Source organism: Alosa sapidissima, chromosome 23, assembly GCF_018492685.1.
Source record: "Alosa sapidissima isolate fAloSap1 chromosome 23, fAloSap1.pri, whole genome shotgun sequence".
Taxonomy (NCBI): Eukaryota; Metazoa; Chordata; class Actinopteri; order Clupeiformes; family Clupeidae; genus Alosa; species Alosa sapidissima.
In genome coordinates, this window is record NC_055979.1 from 26,962,420 (window position 1) to 26,984,919 (window position 22,500).

Sequence of the window (22,500 nt, forward strand, 5' to 3'; positions counted from 1 at the left end):
TTGTTTTAAGCAGCCTTCATTGCTTTGGAAAGTATGCAGTAACATGTTGCATTTCGTTTTGCAAATAAAAGTGAATTATGAGCCTGGTATCCACCTAGCTATCTGAATGGATTATTTTTTTGTCAACTCGGCATATCATGTGCTTTATGTAAATGCTTGGAAAACGAATTATTGAAGACCCACCAATTCCATTCTAGCACTACGTGGTGGAGATTGAGAGAACCCAAAAAGTATCAAACTTGCATGTACCATGGTGTTAGTGCATTTTGACATTGTAAACGTTATTGATGAAGAGTGAAATGCAGTTTGCAGTAAAGCTGCTATTCATTGGTTAGGCTACATGTGGGTGCCCCCTCTGTCCTTTGGTGCCCTACGCAAAGTGCGTGATACGCGTGGTGGGAGCGGTGGCACTGCCAGGCTACACAATCTTTTTTCTGCATTTCTATCTCTTTATTCTCTTCTAAGTTCAATTGTGAATTCAAGTTCACAGCTCAAAGCTGACATGCACTAGAAGTTTGTGTTTAATCAAGAATCAAAAAGATTAGCGTGGATCTTTCGGTTTCGCACAAAGTGCACAAACTATTATGTTCTTCATATCCTTGTCTCTGAGCGTAGCCTAGGCTTATGTCCATCCCGCAAATAGAGTCCGCTGCAGCCACAGTCATCTTCAACCAGTATCAGGAGATAACGTTCAACTATTTTGCGCAGATTTTTTCTCCTCTGTTGTTCTCGCGGTGGTGTTTACGAATATGTATCAAAACAAAACACTGCTTAATTTTTGGTTTGGTTTGGTTACGGAAGTTTGTACCGAGTAAAATATTACCCAATTTTTTTTTTGTAATGCCTTACATTACCGCGTTACTGCAAACAGCAATATATTACAGTAATTACATTACTTTTGTAACGCATTACTCCCAACCAGGGCTCCGAACCGGTTCAAGGAACGAAAACGAAAAACGAAAACGAACGGAATTTTTACGGAATTTTACGAGGAGCGGAAACGGAAACGAAAAACAAAATGGTCTTCAACTGTTCCGGAACAGAAACGTTATTCTGAAATCGACAATTAATCGAACAATTAATCGACAATTAATGTCGAAATACAATTTCACAAAAGCATATCCTAAGTGTTCTACTCGTTTGATTGTAGGCGAACAGCCTAATAATTTGATTTCTGCAGTTTGAAAAAAAACCCCCGAATAAATGGACCTTGTCAAATGGACCTTGGGTCCAAATGTGTATATTTTGTCTTGCTGTTGTAATGTAACCTATCCGTCTGCAACTTCGGATCTTAGGCCAGCTCGTAGCGTAGGCTACTGAAACTGATTTGGAAATTGTTTGTAGCCTATGCGTAATAGCCTATTTTGCCTGTCCACGCCTTGTCGTTTTAAAGTCGGGATTTGAAATGTTTGCACAATTATAGCCTATTCTATGTAGAAGAGTTAAACGGGAAATTTAAGATAGGCCTTGTCAGCAACAGACAGGTTCGTTTATAAACAGGGTTGGAATTATAGCGCCCATCTGAATGTTTTTGGATGCCGCCTGTGATTTATTATTTTTGGGCATAGCTACGGTATAGGCTAAATCAAGGGGAAATAATGAGTACGTCTATTCTAAGGTAAAGTCCACAAAAATAGACTTGATAGGCCCGCCAAACACTGCCGGAACTTTAAGAACGAACGATATTTTGCGTTCCGAACCGGTTCAGGACCGATATGTTGGTGGCGGAACGCATGCAAGAACGAAAACGTTAAACATAGGCCTACCTGAACCGTTCGAACGGAACGTTTGAAAAATAATTTCGTTTTCAAGCCCTGCTCCCAACACTGGTCCTCAGCGCTGGTCAGTGCAGGCCCTCAGGCTGGGAGTGAGCTGGAGGCCAACAGCTGGAAAAGAGAGAAGAGTCTTTCCAGGCTCACACACACACACACACATGTGGATGAGTGTGTTTCTGTGTGTGTTTCTGTGTGTGCATGAGTTCCAGCCTCTGAGCAAAGCAGCTCTCCACTGTGTGTGTGTGTCTGTGTGCATCTGTGTGTGCATCTGTGTGTGTGTGTGTGTGTGTGTATGTGTGTGTTTGTTAATGTGTTTGCATGAGTTCCAATCTCTGAGTGAAGCAGCTCTCCTCTGTGGGTCAGTGCAGGTGCATCCAGCAGAGAGAGTGTGTGTGTGTGTGTGTGTGTCTGTGTGTGTATGTGTGTGTGAGATGCTTCTCTCTGCCAGATGACTTTATGTGGAGTTCAATCAGACGTCAGCTGGATCATTCACGCTCATGTTTCTAGTGTCCTGATTAAAATGTTTAGGGCATGTGAGGACGTGTGTGTGTGTGTGTGTGTGTGTGTGTAGTGTACAGTATGTGTATGTGTGTGTGTGTGTGTGTGAGTGTGTGTGTGTATACAGCGTATGTGTGTGTGTGTATGTGTACAGTGTAAGTGTATGTGTGTGTCTGTGTGTGTGTGTGTATGAGTGTGTGTGTGTGTGTGTGTACAGTGTATGTGTATGTGTATGTGTGTGTGTGTGAGTGTGTGTGTGTATACAGCGTATGTGTGTGTGTGGGGTGGGAGGGTGGGTGTGGTGTGTGTGTGTGTGAGTGTGAGTGTCTGCATTTGCATTACAAAGGTGCCCTAGGGTTTGCTAATTCTGGGATGTCTCTTGAGCAATGTTGCATTCTGGGATGGGTCTTTAGCCATGCTGGGGGCTGCAGGTGAACTAATAAGCTGGGGTTGAACTCTCCCTCTCTCTCTCTCTCTCTCTCTCTCTCTCTCTCTCTCTCTCTCTCTCTCTGTGTGTGTGTGTGTGTGTGTGTGTGTTGAAAGTGGTGGGACTGTAAGATGATGATATGTGGCTCCAGCTCAACTGGGTCATGGCTGTTTGCTGTAATTCCCGCCACATGTCGACTTGCTCCATCCTCAGCTGACGGGAATCGGTTGGGCTCGGTTCTGTTAGGCTCTGATTGATTGAGCAACCAGCAGAGACGTTCCTGAGAACCGGATCAAGAGCTCCAGGCAGACCAGCAGTTAGTCAGAGAAACTGACCTAGAACACCAGTCAGAACTCAGAACGCCAGTCAGAACTCAGAACGCCAGTCAGAACCCAGAACACCAGTCAGAACTCAGAACACCAGTCAGAACCCAGAGCACCAGTTAGAACTCAGAACACCAGTCAGAACTCAGAACACCAGTAAGGGCCTGTGTCCACCAATCACGTTGTTTGTGCTGACAGCGCCCTCAGCCTCATTTTCAAGTGTTTATTGCTGCTAGGTTACAAAGTTTTGATTGGTCATCAAGAGAGAAGTGACATTGAGGAGCCCAGCGCTGTTCTAAAAGTTGAGCAGATTTCAACTTTCAGCGCTCTGAGCGCTGCGGAAACAAAACGGTCAACACTCAGGGCTTTTTTTCCGCCGAGGGCGCTGAGCGCTGTAAATGCTGAACTTCATCGGATTTGTATAGAAAATAGCCGCCGTCGGTGCAAAGAACGTGATTGGTGGACACCCTAAGACACCAGTCAGAACACCAGTCAGAACTCAGAATACCACTTAGAACACCAGTCAGAACTCAGAACACCAGTCAGAACTTAGAACATCACTTAGAACACCGGTCAGAACTCAGAACATCGGTCAGAAGTTAGGAATCTAGTCCGAACTGCAGTGAGGGAACTTGAGCCAGAGATTGGCTGGCGCATCAATTACCCACTTCATGAGAAATGTCTCCCTTCGCTTAGCAATTACCCTAGTCATGCAAACCCTCTGTGTCCTTACTAATAGAGCTTGATACTGAATCACGCGCGCACACACACACACACACACACACACACACACACACATACACACACACACACACACACACACACACACACACACACACACACAGATACATACACACACAGATACACACACACACACACAGATACACATGCAATCACTTACACACACATTGATACACATGAAATCACTTACACACACAGAGACATGCTCTCACATGAAAGAAGTCATCCACACACAAACACACACACAGGCACGCAGACTCATGCGATAGTTCACAAACATACACACCCACTCACACACTTTCACACGCTGATTCATTTTGACACAGGTCACTTTATATCTTTATATCGGGTCCAAGAGGTAATGAGTAAGCAGGGTTCAATTTTGATTTTGTTTAAGCAGTGTGTGTGTGTGTGTGTGTGTGTGTTTTGTTGGCTGGTTATATTAAGCCCTGGCCTTGCCTGATCTAGAACCTATTCGCATTGAGGGAACATCAGTCAGACATGCCATGTGTGAGGCAGTTTGTGTGTGTGTGTGTGTGTGTGTGTGTGTGTGTGTGTGTGAGTTTGTGCATGTGTGTGTGTGTGTGTGAGTTTGTGTGTGTGTGTGTGTGTGTGTGTGTGTGTGTGTGTGTGTGTGAGGCAGTTTGTGTGTGTTTGTGTGCGTGTGCATGTGTGTGTGTGCGTGTGTGTGTGTGTGTGTGTGTGTGTGTAAGCAGGTGAGTATGTATGCATGTCTGCATGTGATTGCAGTCAAAGGGGTTCTCTACCATAACTACCAGTATTTATATATATTTAAGAAGAAGAAAACATCTAGACTCCCATATAATTATCCTATAATTCTAAATTGTCCATGTTGGATGTACTGATATAAAACATTTCATTAGATTCTATCCTAAATACTTTTTTTTTATTCGAAGAAAAAAAACATCAACACAAAAGACAAACAAGTAAACAAAGGTAATAAGTAAAACAAACAAACAAAAACAAATGCGCGAAAGAGCGAGTTAAGGGACCAGGCCCTTATCCTATCTATCCTAAAGCCTTAGACTGTAAGCAGTATTTATGGTTCCATGCTATTCAGAACTCTTACATAACCCTACCAACCCAAGCCACAACCAACACTATGCAAACCTGTGGCTCGTGGGCCTTTTATTTGGACAAATGGACAAATTGTAATGGCAGCCACAGTAACATCAGTCACACTTTATTTATGTTTTTACTGGAAAAATAAACCACTTTTTTTCTTTTATTATTATTATTCTGTGGTTATCACTGAGGGACAGTCTATAAATTGTGCTAGATGAAATGTGTTTACCTCTTACCTCTAAGTTTTTAATATTTTGCTTGTACAATTTTTGTAAGTTTGGTTACATTTGAAACTTCCACCACATCACAACGAGGAACACAGCTGAAGATAAATTGATATTGTTTTCCATGTTGTGCAAGGGCCAAGTATACTTAATAACAGATATGACGGCTGTTGTACAATAACATCCAGCACAAAAGTGTCAAATTTGTACCATCAGTCATGATGGATCTACCTCCATGTGCATACAGTATGTGTGTGTGTGTATGTGTGTGTGTGTGAGAGAGAGAGAGAGCCAGAGAGAGTTCAATGGAAAACCCCCTCTTCATAGTATTTGAAGTAAGTATGTGTGTGTGTGTGTTTGAGTGTTGCATGGTATGGCCCTTCTTCCCGATGTATTAAAAGTGTGAGTGTGTGTGTTTTGATATTGTTCTGATATATAGTATTAGAACTGAGAGTATGCATGTCTCGCTGATGCATAATATTAAAAGTGTGTATGTGTGTGTATGTGTGTGTGTGTGTGTGTATGAGAGAGAGAGAGAGAGCATTGCTGAAGTATGGTATTAGAAGTGAATGCTCAGGTACACACTCAGCTTTTGGAACATCTGACATCAGAGACTTCCTGTCTGCCTGAGACGCCCCAATTACACTGAGCCCACTTACGGAAACATTATTGTGTGTGTGTGTGTGTGTGTGTGTGTGTGTGTGTGTGTGGTGGAGATGTGTGTGTGTGTGTGTGGTGTGTGTGTGTGTGTGTGTGTCTGTGTGTGGTGGAGGTGTGTGTGTGTGTGTGTGTGTGTGTGTGTGTGTGATGGGGGGTACTGGAGAAGTGATGGACGTAGAGAGATAGAGTGATGAGAAAAGAGAGAGGTAGAGTGGGGTGGGAGCCTGGGGTTTAGGGGTATAGAGAGAGAAAGGGGGGTGGGGTGGAATTAGAGAGAAGCAGAGAGGTAGAGAGAGAGTGGTGGGGGTAGAGAGAGAGAGAGATGGAGGTAGAGGTGTAGGGGAATGGGGGTTTAGGGGGTTTCCCTCTCTCTCATCCAGATGCTTTTACTCTTGCTCCATTTTTACTCCTCAGTCAGTTTATCAAGTGACTGGGCTTACAGTCCAAACAACTCTCTACACGTCTCTGTAGATCTAAAGCTACATACAGTATATGCATTTATTTTATGCTACATATCCTATACTTACCAACCATGCACTCGATACTTACATTCCCTATAGTCCACGCTGACATGTTGCAGCTTGCATTAATTACGCCCCAATAAAAGCTGAGCTGCTTGTTAGACCCTGATCTACCCTGTCTGCTGCCTTTCCATCATACTAACAACATACATGCAGCTTACACGCAAAATACACACAGCATACACGCAGCTTACACGCAAAATACACACAACATACACACAGCATGCATGCAGTCTCCCTGTAAGATACATACAACATGCAGCGTACACACAGTATACACATGCAGCATACGTACAGTATACACACAGTATACACACAGTATACACACAGTATACACACACAACATACACACAGCAGACATGCAGTATAAACACAATATATACACAACATACAGGCAACATACACACAGTATACACACAGCATGAACTCAACATACACACAGGCCAGTTACAGTTGCAGGGCAGTACAACCTTATAAAACGCTGCATTAAACGTCTTTGTTAAACGACTGTCTTGAAAAGAGCTATAAAATTACATGTATTATAAAGTGTGCCATTTCCATCTCATAAATTACTACACTTCTCTTTATTAAAATGTCAAACAGCCTGAAACATAGAAAAGTCAAAACAGACAAATAATTTAGGAACACAACATGGAATATAAAAGAGTTCCTTTGGTACGATGTGAAAATGCTGACCTTGCTTGCGCTGGCGTTAAACAGGAGTTCTGGCATAACGAACCCCGGGCTGGGCTGGGAGGTGTGTAATAAAGCAATGTTTCACTTTGGTTCACGGCTACAGCTGCTTTAGGAAGGTGGCCAAGCCCCAAGAGCAGGCGGCCATGTGCTGGACTGCCTGCACAGACAGGTGCATACAGTACGTGCAGGACAGAGACAGGTCCGAGAGCATCAAACAGCCAAGTGGACACGTCTGCCTCCGGTCCACTACATCCCTGACAATGTCGACACTTAATATCATTAACAAGCACAAATGCATTCATTTGATTGGAGAAGCACCTTTACATATAACAAATGCATTCATCTGATTGGAGAAGCACCTTTGCATATAACAAATGCATTCATCTGATTGGACAAGCACCTATACAGTACATACATATCAAATGTATTTCATTAAAAATGTATTTGCCAAACAAACAAAAAAATACACTCATATATATTCTCATTTACACACATGAAGCAAAATTGACATAAGCTGTCATTGTCAATGACAAAGGAAGGATGCCTAAACGTATCCAGTGGTTAGATTATTTACATACATCCTGCACTAGAGAGGTGGGAAGTTACAGAATAGTTTCTCATCGATCTCCGATTTGAATGGTGACCATTTGGTTCCTTAAAGCAACACCAAAGAACTTTCCCTCTGTCGCACGCACGCTATTTGTTTATCCAGCACCGGCTTTGCAAATAACAATGTCCACAGACAAGGTAGAATATGTTGCATGATTTATGAAAGTACGATGATTTCTTATATTTCTTATGTCTCATTCCATCGAACTACAGATCCGCTACCGATAGCCGATAGAGGGCTGCGAAGCGGCAGAAGTGCCGTTCACCCTGTTACAAGTTGATGAACCACTAAAACGATTTTGGAAACATTATTTTAAGGTACAAAAAACTCTTTGGTGTTGCTTTAATTTTGTCATAATTTTGTCATTTTGCTCAGTAGAAAGAAGAATGTTCCTCTGCTGCACTCTGCACATGTAGGAGAAATGTCACTTCCGCTCCAGCAGCAGTGCTCACACCACACAGCCAGACAGGGTGTCCCGACCGGATCCTAGCGAGCGACTGTCTTGTAGCATTCAATGTTATCTGTCTACACTGAATTCGTTAAATATGCCCTTCTATTGCGTCATATTTCTCATTCAAAATAGCAGAGCAACGTGAGCGACATAGAGAAAATAGAAACGGGGCGTCTGACAAAATGTTGCGTTGCATCGCGCTGCACAGCACTACTATGCGTCCAATAAAGTCAGGACATTCCAACTGCAAACAAGCACTAACAGCCGTCCCACCACAGAGACCTGATAAGCCTGCTATGCTCTGCTCTGCTTTGCTCTGTTCGACCGGGCTGCTGCTCTGGCTGTCAGCTAGAGGCGGTTCTGCTCTTGAAATCGGATCAAGGGGCCCAGGAACACGGGGAGGACTCTGGGGCTTGCTCGTCTAGCAAATATGTGTAGGTGTTGAGAATTCACAGAAGTCTTCGAAGCATGATCATTTTTTTTCTAGACAATAATCCACACATATGCCTATAATCTTTGGAGGATAGATGTCTTTGGAAGATTGTGCAGTTATCTTTCTAACATATGCTAGTGTCCTTAGAACACAGGCAAGTATTGTTAAAAAACAAGCAAGTACTTTTAAAACACAAGCAAGTATCCTTACAACACAAGCAAGTACTTTTAGAACATGTGCAGGAATCTTTAGAATACAGGAAAGAATCCTTAGAACACTCAGAAGATGTTTTTTAGAACACACACAAATAGGTCCCCTTTGAGTTGACTCTGATGATGTTGGAGTACAGTTCTAGAACATTTCGAGGTGGATGCCCTTTGTGTCTATCCCAATGACATTGGAGTTTAGTTCTAGAGTTCTAGAGTACACGCAGGTAGGTGCCCTTAGAGTCGACCCCGATGACGTTGCGTGCTGTGCAGCGGTAGAAGCCAGAATCGCTGGGGGAGGGGTTTTGGATGATGAGCGCCCCCTGGGGGTGGAGGTACTTATTGCCAAAGAGGCGTGGCTGAGGGCTGACCACCAGGCGCGTGCGGTCGGGCGTCTCCCAGGCGATCTCGGGGCGCGGGAGCCCGGTGGCGGCGCAGTTGAGTTGCACGGCGACGCCGCGTCGGGCCTGCGTGGTGAGCGTGGGGCCGCTGGTGATGCGTGGCGCATAGGTGATGATGATGACGGGCACCGTGAGGGTGGCACTGCCATACTCGTTAGCCACGTGGCACACGTACGAGCCACGGTCGTGCACCGACGCCTGCGAGATGGACAGCGTTCCGTTGGGCAGGACGTTGTAGCGGCCGGCGCGCTGGCTCTGGGTCATAACCACACCAGTGGGCAGTTTCCAGCTGAGCCGCACAGGGGCGACGCCCTGTCTGGCCTGGCAGTGCAGCTGCAGGCTAGCGCCGACGAGGACGCTGATCGGGGCGCTGTAGCGGCTGCTGATCTCCGGGGGGCGCTCTGGAACCAGCGCCACACTCCGCTCCACCAGCGTCCCCGTGGCCGCGCTGCTGCGGCCCACGCACCTGTACACCCCGCTCTCCGACAGCGTCGGGTTGCTGATGAGCAGCATGCCGTCTGGCCGGTGGTAGAACCGGGAGTACCGGGCTCCGCTGGCCAGCGGGGAACCGTTGGGCAGAACCCAGGTAAGGGGAGCCGGGGGGGAACCCGCCAGGGAGCAGTTGAGCAGAATCGGGGCGCCGATGGTGAGCGGGCGAGTGTCCGTTTTGGGGATCTGCAGGGGGGTTGAAGGCAGGGCGGGTCTCTGCTGGGGTGGAGGAGGAGGTGGTGGCCTCTCCTCGGGGTCCTGCACCTCGAGCAGGACCTGCAGACGGGCTTCTCCACCCTCGTTCTGCGCCACGCACGCCAGCTGCGCTGCGTCGCTGCGCTTCAGCCCGCGGATCTCCAGCGTTCCGTTGCGGTGCACCGTCATCCTGCTGCCGTAGTATGGCGCCGGCAGAATCACGTTGTTGGGGAGAACCCACGTGATGCGCGGAACCGGCATCCCCGTCGCTACGCAGTCCAGGAGCTTCCGCTGGTCTGTCACACCACGCACCAGTGCGCTGGTGGCCCCTCCCCTCAGCCCGTTGATTGTCGGCGGTGAAACCAGAATCTCCAGGCGTGTCACCTGGCGGGCCTGTCCAGCGCTGTTCCGAGCCAGACAGGTGTAGTTCCCCCCGTCCAGACGCTGAACCTTCTGGATGACCAAGGTTCCGTCTGAGTGGATGCGGTACTTGTCAGAAGATGTGGGGATGGTACGACTGGCGGGGGAGAACCACAAGATTGTGGGAATAGGTTCTCCCTTCGCCTCACAGCGTAGTGAGGCTGATTCGCCGTAGAGAACGCGCACCGGCCCCTGCGTCTGATTTCGGATGATTGGTGCATCTGACACGACCTTCACTCTGACCTTCATCTCGTCTTTGCCCACCTGGTTGTCAGCGTAGCAGGTGTAGTCACCCTCCTCCCGCATGCCCACGTCGTTAAAGAACAGTGTTCCGTTGTCAAACACCACGTAGCGGCGTGAGCGACCAGGTCCACTGGGGTTAAAGGTCATGATGCTGTTGATCATGGTTCCGTCTGGCAAGGCCCACTGGATCTTTGGGTTGGGCAGACCCAATGCCACACAGTCCACTCTGAGGTCTGAGCCGTATGTAACTTCCTGACTGAGCGACGACTTCTGCATTATCTTGGCTGGCTTGGTAACAACGGCTACGCGCAGCAGGATGTAGTCGTCGCCCATCTTGTTCCTAGCCACGCAGAGGTAGTCGCCCTCGTCCTTCTCCGTCATCGGCTGGAGAACCAGGGTGCCGTTGGGGAAGACGTTCAATCGAGGGTCATAGCTGGAAACAGGAGAACAGATAAATCATTAACATGAGGACAAAACAGAGTTGTAGCAATTTAATCACAATGCTGCTGAGCCAGAATTAGCTACCTAACTCGCCTTTGTGCCATCTCTAGTTAGTCTAATAGCTAACTGAGAAGGCTAGCATGTCCAGATTAACTGTATAGGGCTAGCATCTGTCAGTTACCTGTGGGAGCTAGCATCTGTCAGTTACATGTGCAGGGCTAGCATGTGAGAATTAGCTTCATAGCATCTGTGAATTATCTATGGGAGACAAGTATGAGTGAATTACATGTGGAGGGCTAGCATGTGTGAGTTAGCTGTAATGGGCTGGCATGTGAGGGTTACCTATAGGGACCTAGCATGTGTGATTTACTTGTAGAGGGCTAGTATGTGAGAGTTAGCTGTATTGTTCTGGCATGTGAGAGTTACCTGTAGAAAGCTATCACGTCTTATCACAATGTGAGGGTTACCTGTAGAGAGCTATCATATCACAATGTGAGGGTTACTTGTAGAGAGCTATCACGTCTTATCACAAAATGAGGGTTACCTGTAGAGAGCTATCACGAGTTATCTGTAAGAAGCTAGCATGTGTGGTTAGAGAGCTAGCATGTTAACACTAAGTATAGTATAGTATATATACTTTTTTGATCCCGTGAGGGAAATTTGGTCTCTGCGTTTAACCCAATCAGTGAATTAGTGAAACACAAACAGCACACAGTGAACACACAGTGAGGTGAAGCACACACTAATCCAGGCGCAGTGAGCTGCCTGCTACAATTGCGGCGCTCGGGGAGCAGTGAGGGGTTAGGTGCCTTGCTCAAGGGCACGGGGCTCGAACCGGCAACCCTCCGGTTACAAGTCCAGAGTGCTAACCAGTGGGCCACGGCTGCCCAATCTATTAGTTCTAGTTAGTACTATCTGTTAGTCTGTGTGGGTTATCTGTTTGTCAGTAGTTCCTGGGAGTGTCTGGGTGTGGGGGTAACCTGTACAACTCACCTGTACTGGGTGTCCACTAGTTTCTTTGAGGGGGTCCTCCAGATGATCCTGGGTTCTGGATTGCCGGCAGCTATGCAGTCGAGTCGCAGCTGGGCGCCGTAGCCCACCTGTGTGTTCTGGGGTGAGGAGAAGGTAATGTGTGCGCGGAGCGAGGCTGTCGCCGGTATGACCACTAGGCTGATGGCCCTCCAGGCTGCACCAATAGTGTTTGTGGCGGCACACTCATAGCGTCCACTGTCGGCTTGACCCAGGGACCGCACGAACAGCGTTCCGTTCGGGAACACAAACAGGTTCCGTCCCGACACAAACTGGGAGGGGCGAAGCTGCGTGTTGTCAGGGCTGGTCCAGCGGACGGTGGGGGGTGGGGTGCCTTGAGCGGAGCAGTGCAGGTAGGCGGAGCTTCCCTCGGGCAGCGAGATGTTGTCATGGCGCCCCTGTAGAATGGTGGGCGGCAGTGCGGAGACGTGCAGGCGTACGGTGACAGAGTCGGCACCTGCCGCGTTGCTGGCAATGCACTTGTAGATGCCGCGGTCTGTGTAGATGGACTGGGTGATGCGCAGCGTGCCGTTGGGGAACAGCGCCACCCTCTGGAAATTGCTGCCTGCGCTCGATAGCGCCCCCGTGTGGACCATCCCTCTGTCCGGCAGAACCCAGGTGACCCGCGGGGTTGGGTGGCCCTTGGCCTGGCACTCCAGGTCCACGGACTCGCCCATGTGCACAGTGGTGTCCCGGTACTTAGGGTTCACAACCCGGGGGTGCTCCGACAGCACCACGAGCGAGACCACGGCCCGGTCCTCCCCGTACTGGTTCTGCACGCTGCACATGTACTGGCCCCGGTCTGACGGCAGTGTTTTCCGGATGATGAGGGTTCCGTTGGAGTGGACCTCAAAGCGCTGGATCCGAGTGTTCTGGGCCACACTGGCACCTGTGGGAGATCAGAGATGACATCATTCATACCGCTAGTCAGTCTATAGGCCTATATGTAATAAAATAGGCTAATGTTAATTCAATGGTTGTTAGCCTCTTGCTATGTCAATGGCGGTGGTTTTATACATAGGACAACAGTAGTTTTAAGTGTGTATATATTGGGTGTGGGGGGCGTTGAACAACAACATTTTTTTTTTTGGGGGGGGGGGGGGGGGGGGGCACTTAGGCGGGTGGTTGCTCAGGGTGTTATACAAGGTAGGAATGCCACTGTGAACATCATATCCCGATTTCATAACCTCAGATAAGCCCTTATCCTCATGTTTTAAGAAATCTGAATGCTAGCTGGAATACTCCAAAAGAATACGTTAGCTGTATATGCCTTATCCCGATTTCCCGGGTGTTATGTGCAAAACTGATTACAACCAAAGATAATAAGCACTCTGTAGAATCATTGGCTAGTATTTATAATGTATACAGGGATATTAATAACCAGTTTTCTCAGTGTTAATGTAAACAGCATCCTGAATATAATCAAAATCAGAGATAAGCCTCACAACCAGGACACTAAAGTGCATGTAAATGTCATTGCTTTCATGTACTCCATACAGCAACCTTTAACATCCCCCATTCCCCTGCATAAGCAATCCTCTTAACACCACCCCATTAAACTCTGTAAGCTGTGAGTCATGCTCTGCTGAACTGTAAGCGTGGGGCACCTGTGGAGACTTTGGTCCAGGAGAGGAAGGGCCTCGGCTCTCCGCTCGACACACAGGGCAGATGGGCATCGGCCTCCGCTGGCACCGTCACCGTGGAGACACCAGTGGAGGATATCCGGGGCTTCCCATGGGTGGTGGGCACAGCTGGGCTTGGCTGGGAGGCATCTGGGCTCTTCCCATGGGTGGTGGGCACAGCTGGGCTTGGCTGGGAGGCATCTGGGCTCTTCCCATGGGTGGTGGGCACAGCTGGGCTTGGCTGGGAGGCATCTGGGCTCTGGGGCCGGGCAGCAGTTCCACCTGAGGGGGGTATCTTGGGCGGGGGCACAAGACGGGTAGGGGACACGTGGGTGGTGGGAGGGACAGGTGTGGTGCGCCTGGCAGGAGAGCTGTCGGGTCTGAGAACAGAACCAGAGGGGAGAGATGGTCTCTCTGGACTAGACAGTCTGTCTCTATGGATACCTATCTGATCTGGACTAGGAAATCTGTCTCTATGGATACCAGTCTGATCTGGACTAGGAACTCTGTCTCTATGGATACCAGTTTGTTCTGGACTAGGAGCTCTCTCTCTACCAGTTCGATCTGGACTAGGCACTTTGTCTCTATGGATACCAGTCTGATCTGGACTAGGAACTCTGTCTCTATGGATACCAGTCTGATCTGGACTAGGCACTCTCTCTCTCTGAACATTAGACTGCCCTGGGTAAGGACGGTACTCTGTTTGTGTGGTCTGTCCAGGGCTAGAACCTCTGCCTCTGTTAATGTATGTCTGTCCTTGGTTAGTTTGTACTGGGTTAGAGCTATGTACTGTGTGCATGTGAGTTTGTCCAGGGTCAGTTAGTCCTGGGTTAGAGCTGTGTACTGTGTGTGTGTGAGTTTGTCCTGGATTAGTTTGTCCTGGGTTAGAGCTATGCACTGTGTGTGTATCAGTTTGTCCTGGGTTAGTTTGTCCTGAGTTAGAGCTATGTACTGTGTGCAAGTGAGTTTGTCCTGGCCTAGTTAGTGCTGGGTTAGGGCTATAAGCTGTGTCTGTGTGAGTTTGTCCTGGGTTAGGGCTGTGTACTGTGTGTGTGAGAGTTTGTCCTGGGTTAGGGCTATGGGCTGTGTCTGTGCGAGTTTGTCCTGGCCTAGTTTGTCCTGAGTTAGGGCTATGAGCTGTGTGTGTGTGCGTTTGTCCTGGGTTAAATTGTCCTGGGTTAGGGCTGTGTGCTGTGTGTGTGTGCGTTTGTCCTGGGTTAGTTTGTCCTGAGTTAGGGCTGTGAGCTGTGTCTGTGTGAGTTTGTCCTGGGTTAGAGCTGTGTACAGTGTGTGTATGAGTTTGTCCTGGGTTAGTTTGTCCTGTGTGTGTTTGTCCTGGGTTGGGGCTCTGTGCTCTGGGCAAGTCTAGGGGAGGGGCCCCCTCTCTGAGAGTGTCCTGTATCTGATTCAGGCCGTCCGTGGTGCCACCTCTTGCTCTTGTGTTAGACGTGTCTGGGTATATGGGCACACGTGGCCTTGCCCTGGGCGTAGCAGCAGTAGTGGTGATGGAAGTGGTGTGTTTGGGGTTGGGGTTGGATGGCCTAGAGGGTTGAGTGGTTGGCAGGGTTTTAGCCATGTTAACTCTCCGTGGAGGAGAGGCTCTCCCTTTGTCTGTGTCAGGATCTGATTGCTCGGCAGCAGCTGAGGTTCTTCCAGAGAGGGTCTGTCCATCCGAGGATGTTTTGGGTTGGGCCTGGATGGTTCCCGTTTCTCTGGTAATTGTGGGCTTCTCCATGGTAACCCGACGTTCTTGGTCAACCTCGTTAATAGTTGTCTGACCCAGACCTCTACTGGGGTTCTGATCTGCTGTGATGGGGTCTACTCTGGTGTCTGTGTCAGATGTCTGTGTATGTGTGTGTGTGTGTGTGAGAGATATGTCTGTGTGCGTGTGATTGGTCTTCCTGTGTGTATGAGATGTCTGTAGATGTGTGAGTGATGGTTGTATGTGTGTATGAGAACTCTTGGAGGACTTGTCAAGTGTCCTGTGTGTCTTTTCAAGCGGATTCTCAGCAGGTGAATGGAAGCTTGTGACCCCCTCCTGACGACTTGACTCAGACGGGGAGCTGGACTCAGGAGATAGAGGGGAAAGACGCTCCGTAGAGGCAGCCAGTGAAGAGGTATCCTGTGAGGCTCGGGAGGCTGTGGTGGAAACATGTGATGTTCTCCCCTCCCCTTCTTGTGCAGGCTGGGATGCTTGAGACTGTGCCACCGGGTCTCTCCCCTTCCCTTCTAGCTCAGGCTGTGACACTGGGGACTGTGTGGTTGGATATCTCCCCTCCTTGTCAGGCTTTGAGGCTGAAGACTTTTCTGCCATGTCTCTCTCCTCCTTGTCAGGCTTTGAGGCTGAGGACTTTTCTGCCATGTCTCTCTCCTCCTTGTCAGGCTTTGAGGCTGAGGACTTTTCTGCCATGTCTCTCTCCTCCTTGTCAGGCTTTGAGGCTGAGGACTTTTCTGCCATGTCTCTCCCTGATGCCGGGTCTTTCCCTGCGCTGGATAAAGAGTCAGTGTTGTGCCTGTGACTCACTCTGCCTGATGACGGTGCCTGGCCCTCGGTGAGTGGAATAGCCGAGCCGGGGCTGGCAGCTGCACTCTTGGCCCACCCCGATGTTTCTATTCTGGGTTTGGACGCCACCGTGGGTCCTGCCAGTGGAGAGGATGAGGAGGAGGAGGAGGCGGGGGTGATGGGCTGTGCATGGCTCCTGACGAGCTCAGGGGCCTGGGAGACGTTTGGCCTGTTACGGACACGTCCGGGTCTCTTGCGTTTGCCCCCCCCACCCCGTCGCCGGGAACCCCTGCCCTGGGGAGATGGGTCGGAGCCGGAGGAGGAGAAGGAGGGGTCTGGGTCGGAACTGGGGGTAATGGAACCCAGAGTGGAACTAGAAAGGAGGGTGGTGCTAGGGGTAGGGGTGGGGGTAGTGGTGTGAGGGGTGGCTGGGTGAGTTGCGAGGCGGGTGTATGGCTTCACTGCAAAGCTGGTGGCCGTGGGGGGAGTCCTGGGCAGCTGCAGAGGTGTCATCCCCTCAAAGTTACGCTCTCCTTGGCCTCGTGGAAGAGGGCGCTCTCCCTGATCGTGCTCACTGCGCACCCCCTTGTCTGTGCTTGACACTCCCAGCCTGCCCTCTATCTGAGGCGGCATGCGGGGTATTTCCTGCTCTTCCTTATCCTGAACACTGGATTTCCTGTTTCCCTGTCTGTTTAGAGCAGGAACTCTTTGCCTACCCTGAGTTCTGTGTCTTCCCCTTCCTCTTGAGGCATGTCTCTGGCCAGTCTGGGTGGACTGTCTTTCCTTAGCTTCTGTATGAACTCTTTGGCCAATTTGAGTGGACTGTCTTTCCTCAGCCTCTGTATGAACTCTTTGGCCAATTTGAGTGGACTGTCTTTCCTCAGTCTCACTATCGACTCTTCGGCCACTCTGAGTGGTATGTTTTTGATCATCTTTAGTGTTGACTCTTTGGCCAGTTTGAATGGTACGTGTTTGATCATTTTCAGTGCTGAAACTTTGGCCACTCTTACTTGTGTGTTTTTGGCCATTTTGGCCAGTTTGAGTGGTATGTTTCTGGGCAGTTTCAGTGCTGAGTCGTTTGTCAGTTTGAGTTGTGTGTCTTTGGCTATCTTGGCCAGTTTTATGTTTTTGATCCCTTTCAGTATCGACTTTTTGGCCAGTTTGATTGGTATGTTTTTGGCCAGTTTCAGTGCTAAGTCTTTGGTCAGTTTGAATTGTGTGTCTTTGTTCTTCCTGGCCAGTGTGAGTGGTATGTCTTAGCTGACCCTCAGTGCTTTGGCCGGTTGGTGTTGTCTGTTTCTGATTACCTTCAGCGCTGAGTCTTTGTCCAGACTGTGTAGTAGTGTGTCTGTGTCCATCCTGGGTTTTAACTCTGTCTTTTCCCTGAGCTGTTTGTCTGTTTCTCCCCTGAGTTATCTGTCTTTGTCTTGTCTGAGGTGTGTGTGTGTCCTTGGCCCTTGCTGTGTGTCGGTCTCGGTCTCTGGCCTGAGTTGTGAGTGTGTGTGTGTGTGTGCGTCTGTCCTGAGGAGTGTGTTTCCGCCTGCCCTGAGTCACGTGTGTGCGTCTACCCTTTGTGGCAGGAAAAGCGACAGTGAGTGGGGTATCCGTGGTAACATGAGCACCCAAACTGTCCCCCTCTACGCTGGGCAGATCCTCGGCAACATCGGTTGAAGAGGTGCTGATGACGAGAGGACTGTCCGTGGCCTCGAGTGTGTTTATGCTCTCCGTGAACAGGTCGGTGTCCGTGTCGGGCTCTGAGATCTGGTAGATGACGTGTGTCTGTTCCTCCGCGTACAGGGAGCGGATGTCAAGTGGAGGCTCCGTCGTAGAGTCCGGGTTCTCTTCTTCTGGGTTGTGTAAGTCCAGAGGGGGTTCTGTGGTAAAGTCTGGGTTCTCTTCTTCTGGGTCATATAAGTCCAGAGGGGGTTCTGTGGTAAAGTCTGGGTTCTCTTCTTCTGGGTCGTGCAAGTCCAGAGGGGGTTCCGTGGTGAAGTCTGGGTTCTCTTCTTCTGGGTCGTGTAAGTCAAGAGGGGGTTCCGTGGTAAAGTCTGGGTTCTCTTCTTCTGGGTCGTGTAAGTCAAGAGGGGGTTCTGTTGTTTGTTCTGAAGTCTGGACCTCTGTGTAGAGGGTGCTAAGGGCTGTTGGGCTTTCTGTGATAGGATCTGGAGTGGTAGTTTCTTCAAACTGGTCCTCCTCTGGGTAGTCCAGTGGGCTGTCTGTCGTAGGGGGTTCTGATTGGAGTGTGGTGTCTGTGTCTGACTCCTCTTCCTCCTCTTTCTCCTCTTCCTGCTCGTCTGGGAGCTCTGTGGTGAACACTGGCTCTGGTGTCATACTAGCGGTCGCTTCGTAGGTGAGGGGTGGTTCTGTGGTGGTCAGAGGCGGACTCGGCGTGGTGCCCTTGGTTCTGTCCCGAACCTTGGCCAGGATGTTGGCCCACCGCTCGGGATCGATCTGATTGTTTGACAGACCCACCCGACGGCGAGGCTGTGACGGCGGCTCTACCGAGCCTCTCTCCGCGCCGTGGGAACCGGGCCTGATGGGCTTCCTCTGCATGCCTGGGCGTCTCCAGGAGTTCCGTGACGGGTGTCCCCCGCCACCCCGCACTCCTCCCTGCATCATCCGTCTCCGTGGCGACGGGGCCTCCCCCCCGCGCCTCGCTGACAGATCCACCTCCTCCTGGACACCCTCTTCTCCAGATGCCCCCTCCACCACCTCCTCTTCCTCCCGCTTCTCAGTCTGCTCCTGGGGGGGCTTCGGCCTCACACGCGTGGACACCCCCTTGGCCCCCTGTGGCCGGACTGGGGGCCTCTGCAGTGGTCGCCCCTGGCGACGCGAGAGTGTGAGCTTGGTGGCGAGCGTGTCCACGCCATGGGCGCTGAGGGCCACACACTTGTAGTAGCCGTTGTCAGAGATCTGGCCATGGGGGAGGACCAAGGAGCCATTGGCTGCAAGGAGGGCGCGTGGGGTGGCGTTGGAGTGGGCGCTCACCACGTGGCCATCCGGCAGGATCCAATGGCGTTCGGCGTCCGGCGACCCTGACGCCTCACAGGGCAGTAACACGCGGTCAGCGGCGAACCCCGACGCGGGCGCCGTCACTCCCTCTCCTCCAGGCGGAGGGCTGGATGACTCCTCCACCACCAGGCGGAAGGGCAGCACGCTGAAGTCCCCAGTCACGTGCGCCACGCAGTAGTACAGGCCGGCGTCCCCGTGCTCCACCGCACGGAGCGACAGCTCGCCGGACTCTGACACCGCCAGCCGCCCGTTTGCACCGCGGTGTGGAGCCGCCACCCGCGAACCGTCCGGCAGAACCCATTCCACCGCTGGGTCACCAGAGCTCGTCACGCTACACTCCAGCACGACCGACTGACCCACCACGGTGGTGACTGCGGTTCTGGTGCGGTTGTGGTTCTGAATGAGCACCCAGGCCCGGTTCTGGTCTCGGGCCTCCTTCGGCTCCAGGTGCTGTGTGGTCCGAGCGCTAAGCAGCAACCGCACTAGCTTTCCCGAGGACTGGCGCCGATTCAGTTGCAGGTCCATCTCGGGCTGCATGACCCAGCTGGGCCTGGCCTTCACGCTGGCCCGCACGCCCGTGAAGTAGAGTGCATCGCGCTCCGGGTCCTGCCGGTACCGATAGCTGAGGTTCGGTTCCTTCTCCAGCATCACCTCGCGCTGCAGGTGAGCCGGCACATCGCTGTAGTAGGCGATCAGGCGCCACAAACGCTCGTAGTTGCCCCGGTCCATCGGGCACTCCAGGTCTACGGAGAACGACACGTTGGCTGAGATGGAACTGCTACCGGGACCGAGCTGGGCCCAGCTGACGCGGGTTGACCCGTCCATCTCCCGCACGCTGCACTCCAGGTTCACCTTGTTGCCGTGCTCGTCCGTCAGGCCCAGGGAGACGTTGCCTAGGGCTGGGCGGAACTCCTCGGGGGGTGTGACCTCGCTGTCGGTGTCCTCGGGCATGGAGCTCCGCTGGGCGGAGATGATGACCGGCGCGGAGCATGTGAGGTCATCGAGCTGCTGCAGCTCCTTCTGTTGGAGGGAGGTGGGGGAGGAGCAGAGGGGACACAGCTGACCCCCCTCGTACGCCCGGTCCTTCTTACACTTCAACACACCTGCACAGAAAATACAGAGTTAGGGGCAGGGGTAGCATAGTAGCTAATCTCTTACACTTCAACACACCTGCACAGAAAATACAGAGTTAGGGGCAGGGGTAGCATAGTAGCTAATCTCTTACACTTCAACACAGCTGCACAGAAAATACAGAGTTAGGGGCGGTGGTAGCATTGTAGCTAATCTCTTACACTTCAACACAGCTGCACACCAGACACAGAGATGCCTTAATGCCATTTGTCTTTACTAGAATAGCCCTAACCCTTTTAAAGTGTTTCCTGTTAAAGTACACCTGGAGCAGAAGACACATGAATTCCAAAGAGTTTCTCTTTTCTACTCTTTTTTATAGTACACTTCCTACTGTTTGTGTTGTTTGTCTACATTTATATTACACTTCCTACTGTTTGTGCTTTCTTACATCCTGTTTACATAACACACGGAACACAAGTGTGGCAAAGTGGGTTGTGAACTCTGTTCTGTTCAAATTAGCAAAGAAAGGCAAATGCTCACATTACACTTACCCCCACATTTTGAGTTTTTGCTCGAAATTGCACACTGCCTACTAAGGGTGGCCCTGTTTCCACATACATCTTTTGAAAGCTGAGGCCTTGTATACGTTTTGGTACCAATAGATTAACTGTGTGATGAACTCTCAGAGAGGGTAGAATTATAGTTTTTTTTTAGGCGGTTATGTACATCTCTGGAAATGACCACATTCTGCCCTCTTGGTCATTTATTTTCTCTTGGAAACACAACTGAGGCCCACTACCAGGTCTTGTGAATCTGTATCTTAAAGTAGATCAATATAGAATGAATGAGTTTTGTAAACTGCCCTATGGAAACTCCCCATAGGACTTTTGGTTACCCAAAATGCATACTGACATTAAAAGGCTTACTGTGTGGCAACCTCTTGGTGTAGAAGCATAATCCTGGTCTCAGATGAAAGGTAACACTTTGTATTTTTTATAGAATATTTGGAATGTATGTCAGGGGTTCTAATATAGAATGACTACATAACATATGAAATAATTACACAAAAGTCTCTATTTTTGCATTTTCTTTGTTGGTTCAATGGATATGTATAAAATAGGATTATACATCTGCACAACTAATATTGGATAAAACAACATGAATATTCAATTTCTAGGGATTCCTGTGAATATTTCAAGACCCAATATGCTGCATCTTCTTATTGCTAAGGGATATACACTGTCTAGGAGCCATTTATTACATTTATGTTTATTATTATATACATTTAAGTTAATTTAATGATCCCTGCTGGTCATTAAATTATGACCTTGTGGCCTTGGAAGGCCTTTGAACAGAAGGAGTTAAATTGCACACCTGAGCCAATTAGTGGCATATAGGTAGAGAAAGGAGGAATCCTTGTGTAGTTGGTTTGGAACTCGATGTTGGAAGTGAATGGACGCCAGCAAGCATATGGTTTTCAATGTATTGATTTACTTGTCGGTTTATTTAGTTTTTTAGTTTTTGAGTTTATTTATTGAGAGAACGAAATGCTATACTGGCTTAAAACGATCTATTGAAACCCCTGAGGCATCCGAAGTGACTTACTGGAAGGCACTACACACTGCAGCTAGAAAGTAGGGAAGCACCAAAGGCGGAAGAGGGGGAGGAGGGCATTTTTGATTAAATTGAATTGAGACATAGTACGATTAATCTGACAATGTAAAGCACTATACAGGTTGTACATGAAAGAGGTTGTCATATATGGATTGGTTCAACTTTCAGAGCACAACGCGAGAGTACTCAATTGTCCGTTAAGGCAAACCGTTTGTGTTACCATAGGAACAAGATAGAAGTTACAGTTTTTCTCAGTCGCTTTGGTGCTTTTTGCAGATCAGAATGAAAATTCTCATAACTATTAGTTCAACCTCCACAACATTTAGTCATTTGTGCACATCATAGTAGCAAATTCATACAATTGCTTTCATACAATTCTCTGCTGTTTTTTAACATTATCATTTGCTTATGTCATGTCAGTCAAAATGAACTATACTTATGGATACTGAATAGTCGTTCCCTATAAAACTAATAGTCTTCATTTCATACAGTAAAAATGTACGTATTCAGTGTCTTGTACTCACTTACTCCCCTAACTACAGCAATGTGTAGTTTTCAAATGGCTGTACAAGTACTGTATAGTGCTGTCTTGAGCATGTTCAGGTAGTGTCACTGAGTTCTGACCTTTTTTTGCATTGGAAAACACTGAGAGAACTGTCATAATGAAAACATGACAAAGCCATTTGACTATCTTGTTCATAAATGATGGTGTCAAGACTTCTCATTTTGATGACACTGACAGTTTCATTGACATGAATACGTGCATTTGAGGAATGGACTATCCATTTTGAGCAAGTGACGTGCTTTTG

General features: G+C 49.3%; 1 protein-coding gene across 1 annotated transcript in view; it reads right to left on the minus strand.

Annotated features, from left to right (window-relative positions):
• Positions 1–7,824: 7,824 nt before the first annotated feature.
• mxra5a (matrix-remodelling associated 5a) overlaps positions 7,825–22,500 on the minus strand; it is a 19,067-nt gene continuing 4,391 nt past the window's right edge. The window contains exons 5-7 of the mRNA XM_042081350.1: positions 13,477–20,109; positions 11,834–12,758; positions 7,825–10,832 (exon numbers count right to left, since the gene is read on the minus strand). Of these exons, the coding sequence (XP_041937284.1) occupies positions 8,864–10,832; positions 11,834–12,758; positions 13,477–20,109 (9,527 nt within the window). The 3' untranslated portion in view covers positions 7,825–8,863. The remainder of the gene's footprint in view (positions 10,833–11,833; positions 12,759–13,476; positions 20,110–22,500) is intronic.